This window comes from Neodiprion lecontei, chromosome 2 (genome assembly GCF_021901455.1).
Source record: "Neodiprion lecontei isolate iyNeoLeco1 chromosome 2, iyNeoLeco1.1, whole genome shotgun sequence".
Taxonomy (NCBI): domain Eukaryota; kingdom Metazoa; phylum Arthropoda; class Insecta; order Hymenoptera; family Diprionidae; genus Neodiprion; species Neodiprion lecontei.
This window is the reverse complement of record NC_060261.1, coordinates 29,790,729-29,810,956: the sequence shown is the minus strand read 5'-3', so window position 1 is coordinate 29,810,956 and position 20,228 is coordinate 29,790,729. Positions and strand designations below refer to the sequence as shown.

Genomic DNA, 20,228 nt, shown 5'->3' with positions numbered 1-20,228 from the left:
GTCGCATTCGGAATTGAAAAAACACCAAAAATTTTGATATAACAACTTTGCTTCTCTAATAACATGGCATTCGGTAACCTCAAATCTAATGATAACGTTTTAACTTATTTTAACATTGATTGTAATATATTTCCTACGCGTCGAAGTAATTTAAAACGAAATTGGTACAGTTTCTGTCTAAATTAAGAATGCCTTTGTGTTCAAGTTTATTCGATTCGAATTCGCATCGAAACCGACGTGGTTAGGTCAGCGGATCTCAATTACATTTTTCTTCGAAGAATTTAAAAATCTAGGATTGTTAATTGAAAGTGTGAAAAAATGAAGAAAATGAAGAAGCATAACGAAGTAGATGATAATGTATTCGGACTACGCGCAGTCGATTCCTCTCGCAAAATTACGTCGATATGCTGCATCAGAGAATTGATTCAAGTAGTTCTCAAAATCGGTCAATTTTCGATCAAAAAATTGCAAATGGTTAACCTTCCTTTGTTTGCTATTTTCGGAGCTCGGAAACTTTTGGTCTCAGGCTCGTTTTTTCAGGACTCTTTCCACTAATTGGACTCTTAGGAATGTCAGAATCCATCTTCGGTCGACGTATTTTATTCGCCTGGAAGTCGCCAGAAAATTTCAATTGACGCCTGACGCCACGTGAAACGGCAATTTTTCAAACATATGACCGCGTTCTACACAGCTCGTATGGAGTTTCCGTATCTGAGCGCAGTGCGGTGTCAGTCGCTTCCGAGCAGCCGTAGTGAAGCTACGCAAGCCGTATGTCGAGAATTCAGATCGCTATGTATGTAGATACAGACTTTGACTATGCGGGACATAACCTTATGGTAAAAAAAAAAAGGCTGTGCAATGTTGTTCGATCAGTGTAGGTATTGCATGCAACGTATAGCCCATAAAAGAACCGAGTTACCGAAATAAAAACAGCCTACGACATCGAAGGTGAGTTTCGTGTATCAAATTTTCATCCTTTTGTACAGCTTCAGCTTTTAGCGAAATTAGTTCGGAAATTCGGGATCGCTTCGAATTTTCCATAAGTATCAAAAAGTTAGATATCTCAGCCCAAAAGGGGGTAGAGAAATGTTCCAGGTCGCATTTGAAAGTAGGAAGAATCGGCTTTGTTATCATTTTTCACCTAATTACAGAATTGAACTGCTGCGAGAATGAACGAGTATCCGCATCAAGGTGACCCCGGTAATACGATGTTGGAAAACAAATGCAGATGGTGAACAAGCCGCAATTTTGTGAAAGACTAGGAAACAGGTACACATTTGAGATCATTCTTGGTTATACTTTTGGGCTTGCTTTAATTTGAGAAATTTGCCAGTTAGTTGAAATTGATTGGTATTCGATGCTTCATTATATTTACAAAAAACAGAGTAATTTTTCGACGTATTATATATTAATTTTGCAAAACAAATACTAATAAAATGTTGACATTTCTTGCCTGTTAACAGGGGTATACTCTATTGCAGCACTATTAACCACATGCAGTGATGATCCGAAGGACGTGACCCAATCAATCTATCTCTGACAACAAACTAAAAATTAAATCACACGATATGCAGTGATTAAAACTGAAAGGTATATATTCGATATGATTTTTAATTACCATGTCCTTTTTCATCGTAAATGATTTTAGCTGCTCACTAATTTTATGCATTTATTCAATATCTGTGCTTATTTTCTTAGCCTTCTAGTATTAATTAATTTCTGCAGTTCATTTATAAATAAATCAGGAACCACTGAAATATCATGCAAGTAACTTATTTTGACACAACGGTCTGTAGTGACTTGAAATGTGATCCAAATACATTGTGCAAGTAATATTTTACTATGTTCTTGTTGCAGTGTGACAAGTTTATCACCATTGCTCCATACAACCGGAAATGCTACGAGAACTACTGCATGTAAAGGGTGGAGCAACCCGGAGGAGGTAAGAAAACATATTTTAATTATTGTTTGATAATTCAGCTAATTTTTGTCATCGAGTAACATGCGGCGAATAAATATAGAACTAGACTACTGTAATAATTTATCTGCGAACTGAAAATCCAGTTTGCTAAATTAATTCGAGCTTCCTTTTTCGCTTTTTCAGAGTCAAGTTATATCCGCAGGAACTGCAGAACGAAACGCGATTTTTTACACTCTCAGGCCATACGTAAGTGCGAAACCCCTGAAATGAATTGAACATTTTTCGTTATGTGTAACAGTAGTCACTTTGGTGTACATCCAAAAGTTTTTAAAGTTGAATGAAAATGGGTTTTTGTTTAATTCGATACGATTGGGCGAAAGTTGGTAGATTATCCCATACACGAAAGAATGCACAAGGTCAGCCTTGGTCCACTAAGGGATTAGGTTTTTTTGCCTTATCATTAATTTCTTATTCTAAATTATGTGAAATCAAAGATGTTGCAGTAAATTGTGACGTAAACACTAAAAAATAAGAACAATCAAACGTTGTTTGAACAACCTCATCGTTTGAACAGCAAAAACCACTGGGAAAATTGCTTATAATGATCTTAGAATTTCCGATTGATGGTAACAACAAAGATACGAATCGTGTCATCTGATATGCGTACGGGTATGTGCATTACACATGTTCCTATGCCAGCATACACTTAAAAAAATCATTGCATGATAGTCCCTTGGATTGGTACTGCAGATTATTTATGACTTGACTGATAGACTATTTTTCATTTCCACGGGATGGAATATTGGTTTAAATTACAGAATTTTACGCTATACAGCATAATCGATTCATTTTTTCTGACAAACTTCATATCTTCTGGTTAATATGATATCAACAACATTCTACCAACGACAATCCGAATGCAGTTTTAGATTTGACGACATTTGACAATTAATAATACATACACCGTTGATTATGAGTAGTCATCGGTTAATAGATCACGGGCGAAAGTCTAGAAAAAAATTAATTTTTTCAATGTTCTTCATTTCGCGTTGTGGCCGATAGAATAATTCAGGTAAATTGCGTTAGCTTGCAATTTGTACGCCCGTTCTTACATTTTATAACATGTCGTTGTCTACGCGTTTACGTAAACTAGCTCACCTATTATCCGATAGTAATTTGTGAGCGATGAGCGTTTTTGCCGTCTCTTGTAATTACACTTCATAATTTCGCAATACGCAATGATTGTACGTGTGATCCACTTTGTGAACGTCCGCGATAACCTGAAAATTGAAATAACTCCTATTCACAAACCTATTTAGATAAAATGAAACTTTAATTACATCGTGACAAAAAGTCAAGAAACAGCTCTTGAATTTTCGGATGGATACTTTAATTTAGGCGACTCGATAGACACTTGATTTATAATCACCTACACCAACTCACATTAGCCTTCTTTTCAATTTGTTTGAGACTGGAGGTGATTGATATTAAACATTTTCTGTATATTTATTTCGCCTAAGCGAACAAACTTACAAGCATGAGAATTTCACGGTCAATTCGTTGAATGTTGCGAAAAAAATCGAGGAAAAAAAGTTTAGTTTCTAAATTATCAACTTTACAGCTCCCATTTGAAGTTATTCCGATTGTCAGAGTCGATTAACATTTTTCAGCTCTATTTAAAACACATTATTGTCTACTACTTTGGAAAACGTGTAGCTATATTCGTATAAATTATTCGTTTAGCTGCCTAGTTTGAATAGTGTGCTACATACAGTCCGATACCGGAAGTAAATGTCATTATGTATTGTATACCCATATTCGCGGTGGCAAAAAAAAAAAAATAAATAAAAAAAAAATGACAGGTGAAATAGTGTCGCGCTATCTGCAAGTTCCGAGTGGATAACACAAACGTGCAATAACTTTCACGCCTTACGTGATGTTTTTGAACGAAATATTGCAACTTCGTGTAAAACATAAATACGAATGTAGTAAAAAATTCTCTCCAGATCAGAAAGCTCGATTTATTTTACCGATAGTCTCTTCGTTGACTGTTTGGCTTCTGATCTCGACTCGCAATTGCGGGATCAGTGTTTCGCCGCGGAGCAATGATGCGGAATCAGCGGTCACGACAAGCGTGATATGGAAATTCACCAGACAGAGAGAAAGGTCTTCAACGACGATATTTGCAAAGCGTCAATGATCGAATTCACGGACGTGTGTAGGAAGGAATTGATTTTTGCCAAACGGATTTGAATCGCAATAATTACATAGGTGTGATTTAATGTAATACCGGCCGATTCGAGATTCGACACTGTACTATAACAAGGTGAAAGATCGTTAGCGGAGGATTTAGAAAGAGCTAAATACGTTGATCGCCTTTGAATCACCGAACACGTTTTGTAAATGTTGATTAGTTATGCACGTAATACTGTGAACGAGTGAAATAAAGTTGTTGTAAAAAATTAACGATCAACACCCACCGTGTCGATATACACGTTACATACCGAAGCACGTACTTCGTACTTCGTGACTGTTATAAAAAATTTGAAATTCCGAAAAAATGTATTTACTCAAAGCGTGCTCCAAACAGAAACTAGATTGTAGATCGCGAATTCGCTTGCAAAGAACGTCGTCAAAATTTCTTCAACCGCATCGAGCCACAGAATTATACCGATTAGTAAAAAATTGGAAATCGTCATCGTTTTCCGCGCCACTGTCGAAATACGTCTCGCAGCCGATGATTGTACCTCCGAAGTCTCCAAAGAGGCCGCAATCCACTATTTACCGAGCATCCACGTATTCAAGCGTAACGCCGCATGTGTAGGTCGTAGTCGGCGTGTCGGCCGCAATTATCCACCTTGTACGTATATCAGAGCGAGCCTCGAGCCCGCGAAGCTCAGAATCGCGGCGAGACTCGAGCCGTCAGCGTATCGTGGTCAGGCGTTAAAAAGTATCGCGTATAGACCGACGGGCAAGTTTTTAAATAACATTCGGTATCCCGGATAACGATGCGCAGGGTGGAATCGAGCGCAACGCCTCTCCGAATTCCGAAATCACATTGCGTATACGTATATCGGTGACTAATATTATGGGAAGAAACTGCGGGCAACGAGATAAGCGGAAATATACGTCAAATACGAGGATTGAAAATCAAAGTGCCAAAGTACCAAAGTAGCTGTTCAAATTTCCCATATATTTTTGCTCCCCTTTCTTACCGGGAAGGTATTTTTCTGGTTGGAAAAATTGTGCAAGTGGATTGACGACGTGAATGTATTTATCTACAAGTAGTAAAAATCTCGCATATTGTCCGAAGTCTACTATAAACGATAATTTTATTCAAACGAATATTACTACGTGTCAAAAGTGTCGAGCTGCAATTCCAGTTATTAATACACACTGGTATTCGAAGATAGTTGAAGTGATACCGAAAGTTTTGACAATTGTCAATATCTCCGGTCATTTGCGCGCTTATACTTATCACGTTTAAAAATTGAAATCATTAGTGCAAACCGGCGCGCGAAGTTAATAATAATAAGAACAATGACAACGATAATAACAACAACAACAACAACAACAACAACAACAAAGTATTAAAAGTAAAACGCAGAGGCGATCCGATCGGGATCCGTCATAGCTTGAAAATAAACCCAGGGAAAGACGACGACGACGACGTCGGTTTGTCAACTGTCATAACGAAGGTGCTCACTTATGTGTAGGCGTGTGTATACGTTGTATGAATAAGCTGCGTTAAACCCCTGATCCCGCAATGATCACAGTGTCACCGAACACTTGAACGAGCAACAATTATCCGGGTATAATAATGCAAAGATTGAGTAAAGGTGAACACACCGAAGTAGCGTAATTTTCGGGTATTAAATTGAAACAAAACATCTGGAAGCAGTGGAAAGCCGAGCTTTTCGAAAGCGCTAACCGACTTTGGATCCTGACCGTGAAGATCAGCGAGGCTACAGAGATCGAGATATCGTTCGGACGCAAGTGATAATGTCCGTTCACGGTGGGACCAACGTTACTCGGTTCGTAATGGAGAACGCAGATCGTCGCTCTTCGGCCCAGGACGCGTTCGATGAAAACCTGACCTTGGTTCAGGTCGTGTCGGAAGTCGTCCAGGAGCTCGAGAGCCAGAGGGAAATGAGCGAGACCGAATACGAGCAGTTTCTTGCCGATGTATGGATCGGCGTTGTACTCACCCTGATGGTCCTCAGCTGCGTCTGCTGCATGTGTTCCTGTCTGCTCTACCACAAGTTTCAGCAGTGGAAACGACACGGTGAGAGAAAAGGGAGAAACAAACGAACTCCAAGCGCCAGGTTTCACTCTATTTTTGGATGAAAATTAGACCGTCTTTCGCGTGGAGAAAAAAAAAGAGCAGATTTTACTGAAAACTGCAGGAAAAGTGGAGGAACTCGGGGTTTTTGGTAAAAAAAAAAAAATACATAAAATGTACATGTCAACATTTTTTACCGTAAATGTAACCGATTTTACTCTGCATAACGATTCTACAGTAAATTCTTCATTTCACGAAGTATATTTTATCGAATAACCCGATGCCTCCCGTTTTTTCCTTGCAGTTTTATCTCTTACTCTTTCCTTGATGAGCTGTTCGAATTTCCAGAAAGACAAATTCTGTAGATACATTTTCAAGGAAACAGTAATTATCCAATTCTCTGCTGCGAAACAGTGATCGGACTTTATTTCTTCGTATTGTTTCGTAATAAATGTAACTTTCAAAAATCCAAGTTCGGCGTAATTTTACGTTTTGAAATTTTCGTAGAATAGCATTTACGTTTGTTTAAATTTTCTCACAACTCTTGGATGAATGTTTTCTGCTCTCGTGTTTCCGAGATATTCGATTTTTTCGGTTTGTTTTTTTTTCTCTTTTTTTCCTCAACAGCAATGACTAGATCCTCTTGACTTGCGAGAATATTCACCGTGGTGGACTTACCGTTTTCGTCGTTTATTCGCACTGATGTAATTATTAGCGGTTTGTCAAGCGTGAAAGCAATTATAGCGGTGAGCCCCCAAGCTAGCAGTCGAATGACTGTAAGTTAACTGTATAGTGTCGTTCGTAATTAGTTCTAATTCCCCGCGTGTAAACCGTCTTCGGATATCCCGCCAATCTGATTACACGACCGTAGAATTTCGCGCGTGCGATCCTTTCGCGGACTTCCGGCGTAGGTGCGTCCGCCGAAGGACAACGAACTCCCGAAATTTATGCAATTTATGCGAATCAGGTTTGTCCAAGTAATATATTCCATATTATATGCGGCTTAGCGTCATTCGTAGACGCCCGATTCGACATAATTACGATTTAACGTCCACCCACTGCACTGGAAATGAGGAACAAAAAAAAAAAAAAGAAAAAAAAAGTGTCAAAAATCATTGCCAATTCTCGTCACGATCGAGTATATAGGTATATATTATATCGTGTACGCAAAGCATCCGAAGATTCGCAGGTTCGTACTAACGACGTATAAAATTCCCTTTAATTAAACACCCGTACCGTTTTATATTTATGAGACCGTTGGAGATTTTTTGTATGCTTAATTACTCGCGTTCCTATGCGAGGTAAAATTTATTGAAGTTAACAAAAGGGGTCACCGCCTATATAAATGACGTGTATTTATGTCAGTGGTTATAAGTAGCAACTTACTGACTCAGCTATATTGTGTATTTGCAAGTTCAATGCCGCAAGTATAAGGCATAATATACGCGGGGCGAGTAAACGAGCGTATAACGTATATCGTATGGCATATAAATTCGCGGGCGGACTTCTGAGCTGTTAGGAACATTTGCATCCGTTGCCTAAGTGAAATATTCGACAAAATTTGTACAATTTAAAAAGGAGACGACAACCATCCGCAGTCGCATATTCGTCTAACGATAGACAAATATTTCCTTGGTCGCGTGGGTGCAGCAAACGTCGTGAAGTTGATATATAATAATATGCATATATGTACCGAAATGATTTAAACAATGTTTGTAACTTCGATTCTATGCTAAATGATACCATAAACACAGAATGTAGGTGTTATAGGTGTGTGACCTGATTTTACCGCTATCTGTGCACGTGCATTTTTCGGTTTATTTAATTTTGATCTTGGCAAATAGAGCGGGATTTATTGCGAGAAATTCTGCACCGAGTACACATGTGTGTTCTAATGTGTAATATGATTATGCGAATGAAATCTGTACGGGTAGATGCGCCTTGCCACGAAACGTTCAACGATTGCTTGCATCCGAATTAAGTAGCACAAATATTTGAGTGATCGTTTGGGGGGATTATTCGACCCAGTTATACTCAAAATGGGTATTTTCATTGTGCATTTAATTAATAAACGGAGAGAGAGAGAGAGAGAGAGAGAGAGAGAGCAATTTTGCGAAGGTATTTGAGACGCGATGATAGAAGGAATTTCGGGTATCTGACTATTCAAATATATAGTAGGAATTTGAACTGTGAACAACTGATTTTACCATTCCGAGCAGTTTAGTCAGCTATTTTTTTTGTGGATAATCGTATGTATGTTTTCCATGCATTCAGTCGTCGTTACCGTTGACACGGTTGATCCAACTTTACTCACATTTTTCTACAAGATAAAATATGACAGCATTAATCAAACAAAGTTCGTCGTTTAAGCTCATCGTCAGAGACGATTATAATTAGAGGCATTACAAGTAGTAGCAACTAGAATTAGATAGCTGACTAAAAGAATGCCCACGTGAAAATTTATCTGTAAAAAAATATACCAAACTGCTCTTGTACCATAGTTTACGCGATTAAGCAAGGTAATAATACAGATGATACCTAGTTGATCCAAATACGTTACACAGTTGTCGCGGAATCTGACTAAAGTGACCAACCAGTTGGGAAAGAGTCATTGGAACTAAATATTTTTCTCAATGTAGGTACAAAACGTTGACTATGTTAGTTCAGATCCACACTGGAACGAAAGACGTTTTAATTTTTTCACAATTTATTTTTTTTCAAAGTGAAATGAGAAAAAAAAAATATGAATATTTGTTACAAGCGAAAGAGTCTCGTTACTGAAAACGAGATTTAAGAAAAAGGCTGCTAACCAAGTAGCGAGATTCACTTCTCTTACAACGCGGACTTTAGCGCCCATCGGCGGAGCATTTCCACATCCATGAATAATTCCATAGCTGTTCGCATGGAAGCGAGGCCCAAGCCAGGCAAAGTCTACAGGGAATCTGCGACGACTCTTCCTGAAAACAGTAGTAGGCAATTAGCCCGCCCATGTTCGTATCGTCCGGTATGCTTCGGACCGATTGCACAATAACCGATCGAATGTCGCATGAACAAGAATCCAACATTTGTCGCTTAATCATCAATTTGTAATCGCAGGCTGCGTGCGGCGTTCTCGGCTTCACCGCCAAGCTTGGCTCGCAATCAGTGATTCACGAGGCAAGGTTTCTCTCCGGAGGATGGCCACAAAGGAACCTGAGGGAGGCTGACTGAACGTTCATTATTTCTCACGATCGATCGAATGTAGATCGGATTGAACGTTCGCTGATTTGTTTTGGGTTTCCGTCATTCGTTGCCAGTTTCTAGATACGAGACACGTATAATTCATCTCTTAAGGGTGTCTGGTACTCCTACCCTTACCGACCGAGCAAACGCAACACACTTTTTCTCCCTATATTAGTAACTTTCCCGAATTGTGCTACGAAAGAACGGTAGAACCGTCGAAATTTGAACTGTATTCATTCATTTTTTCACGTATTACAAGAAGAGCAATAGAAGTATATTATTTTTGCTTGCAAGAAGAAGATGTGAGCGCTATTGTTATCGCGTTAATCGAGATAAAGAGGAGCAGTGCTGGAAAACAAGGAAATAAAGAGAAAACCAATGTTTCCTTGCCTCTTACGTTGAAACGCGCAAATTTGGCGTGAAAGATTGAGTGAGTCTATTTGTTTGGAAAACAACTCATACGCGTGATCCGTACGCATAATTTTTCTGGGAAAACTGCTCCTGACTCAGATCAGAAACATGGAAACAACTGCGGGATTAAAACCTGTCCCTATTACTGAAAAAGCCTTAAGAGTAAAGGAGGATTCTCGCTGTTCGAGCCGACATCGCGACATGTTCAGTAAGCGGAAGTCACGACGCCGATACAGCCGCTCGTCAACGGCGCGTAAACCAACCTTGGAGTTTCTCGTCGTTCGTAAATCGGTATAAATATGTCGTGATCGGAATGCTAAATTCGCTCGCTACGCTCATATCGTCGAGTAATACGTAAACAGATTATTATTCTTTGTTTCGGAGATGAGGGGAAAACTAAAGAATTATTCCTTCTCGGTTGTGGACGGATTTTTCTACCGTATCTTCAATCGCACTCCTTTTTCTCTCGTATGTACAATTATTTATTGGCATGAATTTAAATTCGTCAACGGAGTCACGGCTTGAACTAATTTTCAACCGAAATTGTTCTCAGTTAAATTTGAGTGACTCGCGCATGCTTACGAGTCGCATTGATCAAGTTAGAAAAATTGACGAATCATAACGAGAACTTAAATTAGATTTAGGATCTACGAAATTAAATGTGACCGAAGCATTTCATGTCCCTACACACGTATACGTCTACATCTTACGCTTCCGGGTGAATTCGTCTTACGTAATGATTTTTTGCTAAATAATTATATCCCCAGACGCGCGTCTGTTCCTCCTCCATATTATCGGAATTCTCATTGAATGGCGAATAGGCATTCCTATACGCTTGCCTGCAGATACATTAATTTGATGTTATTTTTTTATTGCTGTACTAACGTTATAAATAGCTGCCGAGTATTAAATCTACGTGAAATATTTCGATTCAAAGTATGTAAAACTGCGTTGAGAATATTGCATAACATCACGAAACTAGGATGATGGACCGGTAACGTGGTTGAAAATTTATTGCGAGTTTTCAATTATTATACTTGGAAAACGAAATTCGTAATTTTCACGTATTGTATATTTTTACATCAATAGAAGACGTATGAGATTTGCACAAGTGGGTTTAACGGACCGGTTCGCACGACGCCCGATTGATCCTGTAATTTTCCATTTAAATTTCATTTCCGGTTTACACTGAACCTGGAGTTACGCGACAGCAACGTTCGCAGACTCTAGAACCAGTCGAAGACGACGGTAGAAGTAAATAAATTGAATAAATGAATAAATAATTTCGTTTTATTGACAAAGAATACGATGTTGCATGAGGTTTTGATAATAACGGTTATTTTCTTAACGGCAATAACAGTGTTTGATTAATATTTAGCTTAGAACTTTACACGGATAACGTCTGATATATTCTTGAAATATGTATTGGTCGATTGGTACAAGGAAAAGTAAAAGAGAAAATTTACGATCACTTCACAATCTCTGAATCTTTTCAGCTGCACTGGCATACGAATGTTTTTCACCCACTCAGGAGCCTCGATTCGATGTTTTTTAACTGGCAAATTTTGCGCATTTAGGACCGATATAATCCATGCATATATTATTTGTGTCTCGCGCTATCTCTAAAAGAAATTAAAATTCCAGGAGTTAAGATACAACTGTCCTCTTTACAGCTTATCAGTTAAGAGCACTTGCCAGAATTATTCCGATAGCGTGCTTTATCCGTTTAGTCAAGCCTACGTTGATATCTGTTGTGGATTTACAACTTACGAGTGACTTTATTTTCCAACGATTTGTCACGCAATTTTACTACATAGTTTCTAGCTCCACATTTAAATTCACACGACACTATGATCGGGGATTTTATAGATTGTGAAAAAAAAAAAAAAACTACAAAAAACTGTTCGGCGTAAACGCTGCATTGCACCTGGAGAGTTTGATAAGGATTTATCAATTTAACAGGACTAAAGTTATAAAAAGTAATTCTGTATACGACGTATGTAATAATAATTTAGGAAGATAATATTTGTATGCGTTTGCAGGTAATCTTTTATTTGCTTTTCTAATCTTTGTTTTATTCTACCGTGTGTTAACCCCAATTTCAAATCTCAGGATAACGTTCATATCATTAATACACATTCGGTGAAACAACAGGAACGGGATATTAAAATCTAAGGTCGAAATGCGTGATAATTAAACTGCAGGACAGTTGAAATTGAATCTGATCCGTGACTATGTGTCACGTTAATTACAATTGCTCCTGATTGTTATTTTTTCGCTGTAAATTTCGTCAGCCGCAACGCGGTGAATTTAAATCTTCAACGAGACGCGGAGTGTTGTGTATTTTCTTCGTGCGATGCTGTACAAACCTGACGCGCAATTCTCAAATCTTGATTACAGAGTGCATCGCTCTCTTGAATCTCGACAAACACCATTTATTCACATCTCGAGAGTCTCGCAAGTATCTCTCATTCCTTATGCTTTTTCGCTCTATTTTATTATCCACCGATTCAAACGAAAATCTGATCAATTCACCCGCGCATATTCATATACAGCGGTATAGAAACTTTTACGCCTCGCTTGATTCGTGTAATCGAGCAGAGAAGAATCCGCAAGTTGAGGAAAGTAAAAAAAATGTTTTTTAACTTATCCATTGCGCTCCTCGTTCTCATTCCTATTCTTCTTTTTTTTTTGCTTTTCTTTTCATATTGGTACAAGCTAATGCTCTCTTTGCCGTGCATCCCATTGGGTGGATATGAATCTTATAAACTTACGGTGAAAATAGATCGTAAATCAATCGAATAAATGCGTGGTCATAGATTGTAACAATTATTTCACTTGTACCAGCGATTTTTTCTTCTCATTTGATACAATTCCGATCGAATTTAATGCAAAGTTGAAAAGCAAAATTAAATTTAAATCGACTATTGGACTTGTTGTCTGATTAATTCCTCTGCAATATGACATATTACTGATCGATTAAATTTGAATTAACAATAAATATATATAACTTTGGATACGGCTATTATTTCTCGATCGTCATATTCCGATCGATCTGTCGGCGAGTTTATTTAATTTTTATATATTCTCTTAATATTTTATGTAAGGTACCCGTATTTATTTTGCGATAAATTCAATTTTTCTTCGAGTCTACCTCAATAATTTTAAATGTTTTCAGTGTATTTGCACCCGCAGCCCATGTGTTGAGATGAGAAACAGCGAAAACACTTGTAGGGTGACGGAGAAATTCGTTTATTTCTATGTCTAGTAAGATAATTTTTTGTTTTCCTTCCAATACTTGCACAGCTATTTACATCGGCGATACGGGCGATACGAGGCGTTTTCTATATTAATCCAACGTCTCACCCAAGACGTTGAATTGTTTTATCCCCTCTAGATGCCTTGTACGAAATTCAACTGTAAAAGTCAGTAGTGACCAGTGACGGATGGAGAATTTGAAGAAATTTGTCACGGCTCTATGCTTTGAGCTGATTGTTTCGATCCTGATTCGATGATCGTTAATTTATATATATTAATAGTAAGCACGTTGTAGCTTCTAGCACAGCACGTGATTTCACTGTACATTGACACAAAATTAAATTGACGGTTAGATTCGTGTGACGGCTATCGGTAATTGATGACACAGTATAACAATAGAATTGAACAGATAACTATTATTGGACGGTATGACTTTCGCGTAGTTCGTTACTCTGATTTCAATTTTCATCATCTCTCGCGTATCTTATAAGACCAGCAGGAACGTGATAAGAAAAAAAAAAAAAAGAAAAAGAGTTTTGCATTTGACAAACTTGACTCGCCCTTGCGCCCTCGACTTAAATCTCTGCAGCTTATTTACATTTTAAAATGGGAAAATCGACTCAACGGGGCCAGTAAGAATTACTGGGGACGTTACTGAAATGAGTCGCGAAGTTAAATCACCTTTTATTATTCGTTACGTCAGCGGTGGGCGCAAATCTTTCGTAATATCTACGTTTATATTAACAAGACGAAGGATTGCCGTTTTATTCTATTGCCAAATGTAATTGAAGTGAATACAGACACAATACGCGCCTTCATACACCTTAAACATATTACACGTGTGCATGATTTATTCATTATAATTTCTATTCTTCTTTTTCCGCTTCTCTCGTCTTCGTACGAATTTGTACATACAGTTAACTTAAATTATTATACTCCCGCGTTATATTTCGATCGGTATATACTTCTTCGTTGTACGCGTACAGAAGTTATTATCAGGTGAAAATCGAGCGCGATTGTCTGCAGGAAGTTGTTCGAACGTGTAACCTGGAACTTGTTTTCAATTATTCCCGCGATCAAGTCCTGCTACGTGTTGTATTATTATTTTCATTGAAAAAATATTACTTTGTTTAAAAGAAAAACATACGCTGCACACGTGTCTCAACTTTCATACACGCTATACATATACGTCGATTCTTTAAACAGGCCTGCTGCAGCCATGCGGTAGCGACGCAAGGTGGTATCAAATTATCGCATTTCGATCAAAAACAAAAATTTGTACGGTGGACGATTAGACCGTTTATATACCGCATTGTTCCTTCTTTTCGAGAGATAATTAGTTATTTTCTTTACCCCCTCCCGTGTATGTAATTGTACGTGTAAAAATGGCAATAACTGAAATGACTAGGTGAATTTTTCAAGCAACTTTAACAAATAACTCGAAATCGGTAAAATGCTGGTCACATTTCTGGAGAAAATTCCGTTGCCTCCAGAACGTTATACTTCAAACGCATTTATAACAACGATACATATTCGTAAGTGAAAACGAATCACGTTAAATTCTTGTTTACGAAAAAACAGTACAGTACACAGTCCGATAAGTGCAAAGTCCGATAGGGACACTCTAACTATTGATTTGTTGGCTGTATGTCCGATTGTGAGTAGGTACCTCGAAAATATCGGTCCTCGTTTCTGTCTGCGAATTTCTTATCTCTGAAATCACAATTGGTTTTCGTTACTTGTCTTGAAATAATTCGAAAATATTCCAAGTCAATAATCCGTATTAAAATTATCCGACTTGCAGAGCTATACGCGTCAAATGTATTTTCGTCGCTGATGTAAATAATTTTTTCTTCCATCGGTAGAGAAACAAATTGTACAAACCGATTGATCCAGTCTTTTTTCGTTTTAGGTGGTCGATTTTTGACGATATCGGCGAAATTTTTAACTCGCAGTAAAACTTTGGATAGTTGAACCTGCCGTGTGTAAATATTTTTAAAGTAAATTTACAACGCGTGTTTGGATAAATATTTTGCCGTATAAACTGGAATCGGATAACCAATTAGTACCCAGTGACGTAGGCGGGCCGCTTTTACGTACCAAGGTCCTATTAACACAAACTGTCGTGTCAAGAGCGAGGATGCTAAGCTAGTCACGCAGTCGGCGGTGCTAAAAGATGACTGCAACAAAAGTGCTAACAGTTGGAACAACTGACCGTTTGGTACACGTTCGTATTCGCGTTTGTAACACTTTTCTAACGCGTCTATTGATGTCACGGATTATATCGGGATCCAAAACACAGGCGTAGCGTGACCGATATGGCGTCGAGAAGTGGACGAACGGATGATGGTTTTAGGCGAATTGCGTGAATACCGAGCTGCGGAAAACTATGTGCAAGCCGTCGGATTCTTGTTTTGCTACATCGAGTCGATGAAGAGCAAGAAATGCGACGAGAAGCGATTTTTGAAATTAAATACGCCGCTCGTGAAGCGTCGCGATTTTCGCCGCCAGTCGGTAAGGTCGAACGCTGTAAAATCCGACATCTCTGAAACGCGATAATTGAAAAATTCTACAGATAAATTTCTACTAGTTTATTTTTCTATCCTCTTGCGTAAAATTTTCTCTGCACGTTTTAGTTCGTTGCAACGCGGCAATGCAGTTGGTTGATATTTCCGTGTGTAATCAGCGCGGACCTTCTTTGTCAATATTCAGGCATAGACAGGGGATATGTGGATTGAGTTCAAAAGGAGAGAATCGTACCTTTGGACCACAGATTCTGATGAAGTTTGTATGGGTGATTCTTCGGTCTAAGATACGGACTTTCCGTTACGTAGTTCCATCCATTGTGCCTTTCTTCGTTCGATTTACACTACGTCAGGTTGTCGAAAACTCACAGTTCATAAAATGAATCTGTAATGACCTGTTTAGCGAAACTTGAAGCGATGAGAATACAAGTTAATATAATAGGTAAAAATACACAACACGTTTCGTTTCACACGTAATCAATTTTAATCGGAGTGAAGAGCGACATAATGGATAAAGCTAGGCGTCAGAATCGCCATATTTTGGGGCAAATAAACACTCCAAGAAGTTTCAGCAGAATCCATGATCCGGAGGTCTGATACTCTCCTTGTCGTAACGCTGCAGGGTCGGTATAATTAATTAACGGGGAAACTGCACCATCGGGAGAAATCGATCGACCTTCGAGAAATTATCAGATCGGAATTACCGCCGGATTTCTTCTTATAAAATATATCTCTAAATATTCGAGGACATAATCGCATGTTTGCTAAACCGATATCCCAGTCGTTGTCACCCTCGATGACCATTGAAACCCGTGCTGTATTTACAAGTGTACGTATGTAGGTACGATAATATACCCGGATAGGTGTATGTATAGCTATTTATGGGATATTCGTATCTCATTACTCGGCAATGCGCAAATGTATAATGTAGAAACTACACTGACAACAATCGACGTTCCTTACGAGTACTTCTCTTCTCTGCACGTATTGCCCTGGCTGGAATTCCTGACTTAAATTCAGAATTAAATTTGAATCAACGACGATGTAGTCATAATAGATATATCGCAAGTCTGGATCCTCCGGCAGAGCGAGAAGCTCAGAAACTAGACCAACTTTTCAAAGGCATTCAGAGGAGTCGCGTATAGTTTGTCCTCAAAGTACAAAACTCACGCGAGGAGAACATCTCGTATTAATTCGTACGGAATCTCTCTGCATGTTTTCACGATCAATCTCGGAAGGTTGATAATGGAAAATCAAACTCTTGAGAACCTCTCGTACCTTTCCACGTATAAAAATTTTGTTCTTAGAATTTTTTTTAGGCTTAAAGTACGTATAATTTGACCGGACTGTAAGTGTCTGGACAAGAGCTTGACGCTAAATGAATGCTTCCGGTACAAAAAGCTTCGAAAGTACATACGTAGTACGTAAATAAGGTTCCTTGAGCCCGCAACTCGGCCTCACAGTCGACCAAGAATAACATGTTCCTTTCTTTTTCTTCCCTATGCTTCTACAATCTGTAGTGCTGGAGCAAAGAGCCGCGGCATCGAGAGACCCGGACTGCCGAGGAGGAGACACGGAGAGTCTTCCTTCGTACACCCTAGTATCCGGTCTTCCGAGCTATGAGGAGGCTCTGCAGCAGCTTAAACAGGTTCAGGCCATGCGACGAGGGCTCGACTACGTGGTCGTCGATTGCGAAAAGCAGGTGGAAGCTCAGACACCGTCGCCAATCGGGTCGGCGTCTTTGAACCATACGAACTGCGCACAGACTAATCATATGTCGAGGCTGTCAGTGGCGGAGTTGCTGCAGTTTTATAAAATCCAGCAGCAGCAACAGCAACAGCAACAGCAACAGCCGCAGCAAGAGCCACAGCAACAGCCACAGCAACAGTCACAGCAACAGCTGCCTCCGTATCAGCAGCAGATTGAAGTTGACGTTCAGCAGCAGGTAATAGCCAAGATCTGACAAGTGATGGTAGTAAAAACGGCATAAATATTTGATGTAACAACAGAACCAGCTTTTCTATATTTGATAAGTATGAAACGTTCAGTTGTGGCAACATTGATGTAATATTTGGGAGAGCTGGATATGAGTCGGCCGATTTGGTATAAATATTAAGGACTCGATTGTGATAGACGTTGAAGCGACAAAAATTTACGTAAATGATAATGGAATTGTAAATTAACAGTCGTTACTCACGCGCAAATGTAAGATAATCAACTAACGCGACAGGATTGTCAATTACGAATCGATTAAACTGTATTATTATCATCATTCGGGAAGAAAATTGTCCGAAAAACTTGCACATACGTTGGATTGTATTTTTTATATACGATATATCTCTACGCGTATCGATTTTGGACTTTTTCATCACCGAAATACGAGTCACGCTGTATAATTAATAGCAAATTACGTGAATAATCTTTCCCAAACAATTACAATTATCGTATAAGATTATGCTCGAGAAATTCATGCTGAACATTAATCCAAGCTCTGGCAATTTCTCGTAAAAAACAAAACTCGCTTCTATACTCTGTCTGGAGAATTTTTCTAGTTTCACACTGCGATTGTTTCTTACAAATTAAGTGTACCACCTATAACCATATCGGATATCATAAAGCAACACGCAATACACATTACTTCTTCGGCGTACGACTGACGATAATATTGAATTCTCGTTTCGCACTACCTCAATTATTGCTCTACATAGTTCAGGAAAAAGCGCTGTAGGCACATTCATGTTCAGTTCGGATGTTCGTTCTCTTTTTTTTTTTATTGACCAATTTTGGTAGGAATTACTCAGCTTGCCTTATATTTAAACATTCATCATCATAATATGTGTACACGGAAAATGCGGAGCTTTCATCGAATACAAGAAAAGAAAAAGAGCGAAAAAAAGAACAATCCATAAACAACACGTGGCTGTGCGATCAGTGATATAGTTTTGAAAAAAAATTTGCGAGAATGTAGAGAATTCTTTTTTTTGCGATAGTACGTAACTGTAACAACACTAATACTAGTGATATACAATGTTAATGACACATATCATAGAAAATGTATATGAATAATCGCGCAGAGACCGACGGCCGAGGGAATTGAATTTTCCTCTGTGATGACGAACAGGTAATCCTCAAAGTGTAAAAAACGACTTTTCGAATCTCTTATGCAATTTATTCATCGGATTATTTGGAGCAAAATATATGTATGATTATTTACTGCGACGAAGGATAGAAAAAAAATTGTATCGGAGAACCTACACGCATGGGCTGTAATATTAGGTAATAGGTATAGGTATACGTACATACATAATAATATACGATAATAATTGACAGAGCTAATATTATTGTTATACATGTAACAGTGTCAAGTGTCGTCTTATGGACGGAAAATTGTGATATTACCATGTATTTATGACATAAGTATAATACACGTTAGATGCAGTACATAGGTACGTACCTGCAGCATATTATTAATCGCCCATCAAAATAACCACAACAATTTGTTATGATTATTATACCAGATATAATTTATCCTATGACAGTATATTGTTTGTTGTAATACATGATATATCTACCTATACCTAAAATTTTTTACAGCAACAACAATAATAATGGTAACAATAATTATTGGAATAAAATCAATATGGAAAATGAAAAGACTTATATTTGTACGTAAATAACTACTGTTTCAGGTATAACCGACAGTTTGAAATAAGTTATACTTCGGCTTGATATGGTAATTCACACGTCTGTCTAATTTACTCTAGACAGTTGAAAATTCTAAGATATCTGTTCATTTCATACAATATCTAGTCAAAGGTTTTAAAACATTACAATTTGTGAAACATCGCAGAAATAGTCTACAGTAAAAACTAAATCACAATCGAGTTCCGGGACAATTTGTTTTTCGTTTTCTATTAATTCTCAATTTCATATCCCACTCTTGTTACAACCGATGTGTGCGTAAGTAGCGAGTAGTGCGTAAAATTGTAACAACTGCCAGAAGTGATAATCACCAGGGCACAACAGACGGCGAAACAAATGAAACTTAAGATACAAATGAATAAATTATTTCTCCGACGTAAGTTTCGCTTTGTGCCTCGAGTTTTCGTCGTGGTTAAATTGTCGAAAAATAAAAAGAAAATCGCCACGACAATAACATGTAGAACCCTGAAATCCAGTGCGCCGATTTATAATTGTATCTTCAAGGTTCGAAGTGGGCACGAGGACTGGACTAATTATATTCACGCCCCAATGACTGAGGTACTTATTACGCCTTTTGGAGCACCGGCAAATAATTTCAGTTTGTAAATCCTGGCAACGGAGCAACGAAAATTGTGCGACTTCATTACCATTCACTTTGTACCACGCGCCGCACAAGGACGAGATGATAATTGAAAATTATATTGCACGTTTATCCTCCATGTGTAAGTACAAGCATAATGCAACGTTTCTATCACCGCGGTTCGCCTTACTCTGGGTATCGGTCAGTCCGGCCTCGGGATTGCCTTTGATTAAATCGTTCCACGGTACTCATTGTCTGTGGCTCAGTTGTCTACGACAGGCGAACCGCAGGTAGGTATATATTCATGAATTTGCCTACGGCGACTGC

General features: G+C 38.4%; 1 protein-coding gene across 4 annotated transcripts; it reads left to right on the top strand.

Moving 5' to 3' along the window:
* The first annotated feature begins 670 nt into the window (after positions 1-670).
* LOC107217767 (probable serine/threonine-protein kinase irlF) lies at positions 671-18,506 on the top strand. Of its 4 annotated transcripts, XR_001525559.2 has the most exons (7): positions 744-793; positions 879-948; positions 1,152-1,269; positions 1,464-1,590; positions 1,858-1,942; positions 2,105-2,167; positions 17,140-17,277. XR_001525559.2 is itself a non-coding variant. In XM_015655414.2 (2 exons), exons 1-2 carry the CDS (start codon positions 5,924-5,926, stop codon positions 17,580-17,582), a joined length of 726 nt encoding a protein of 241 aa, XP_015510900.1. In that variant the 5' UTR covers positions 4,804-5,923; the 3' UTR covers positions 17,583-18,506. The 4 variants fall into 4 exon arrangements, 1 of the variants encoding a protein (XP_015510900.1); XR_006902768.1 differs by having other exon boundaries at positions 671-948; positions 1,482-1,590; XR_006902767.1 differs by having other exon boundaries at positions 708-948.
* The last annotated feature ends 1,722 nt before the right edge of the window (positions 18,507-20,228 follow it).

What these genes read in the sequence shown, in the direction of transcription:
- LOC107217767 (XM_015655414.2), top strand. Translation starts at nt 5,924, where the DNA reads ATGTCCGTTCACGGTGGGACCAACGTTACTCGGTTCGTAATGGAGAAC. An exon ending in TCAGCAGTGGAAACGACACG is followed by an intron (nt 6,207 to 17,139) that starts GTGAGAGAAAAG and finishes TACAATCTGTAG; the next exon opens with TGCTGGAGCAAAGAGCCGCG.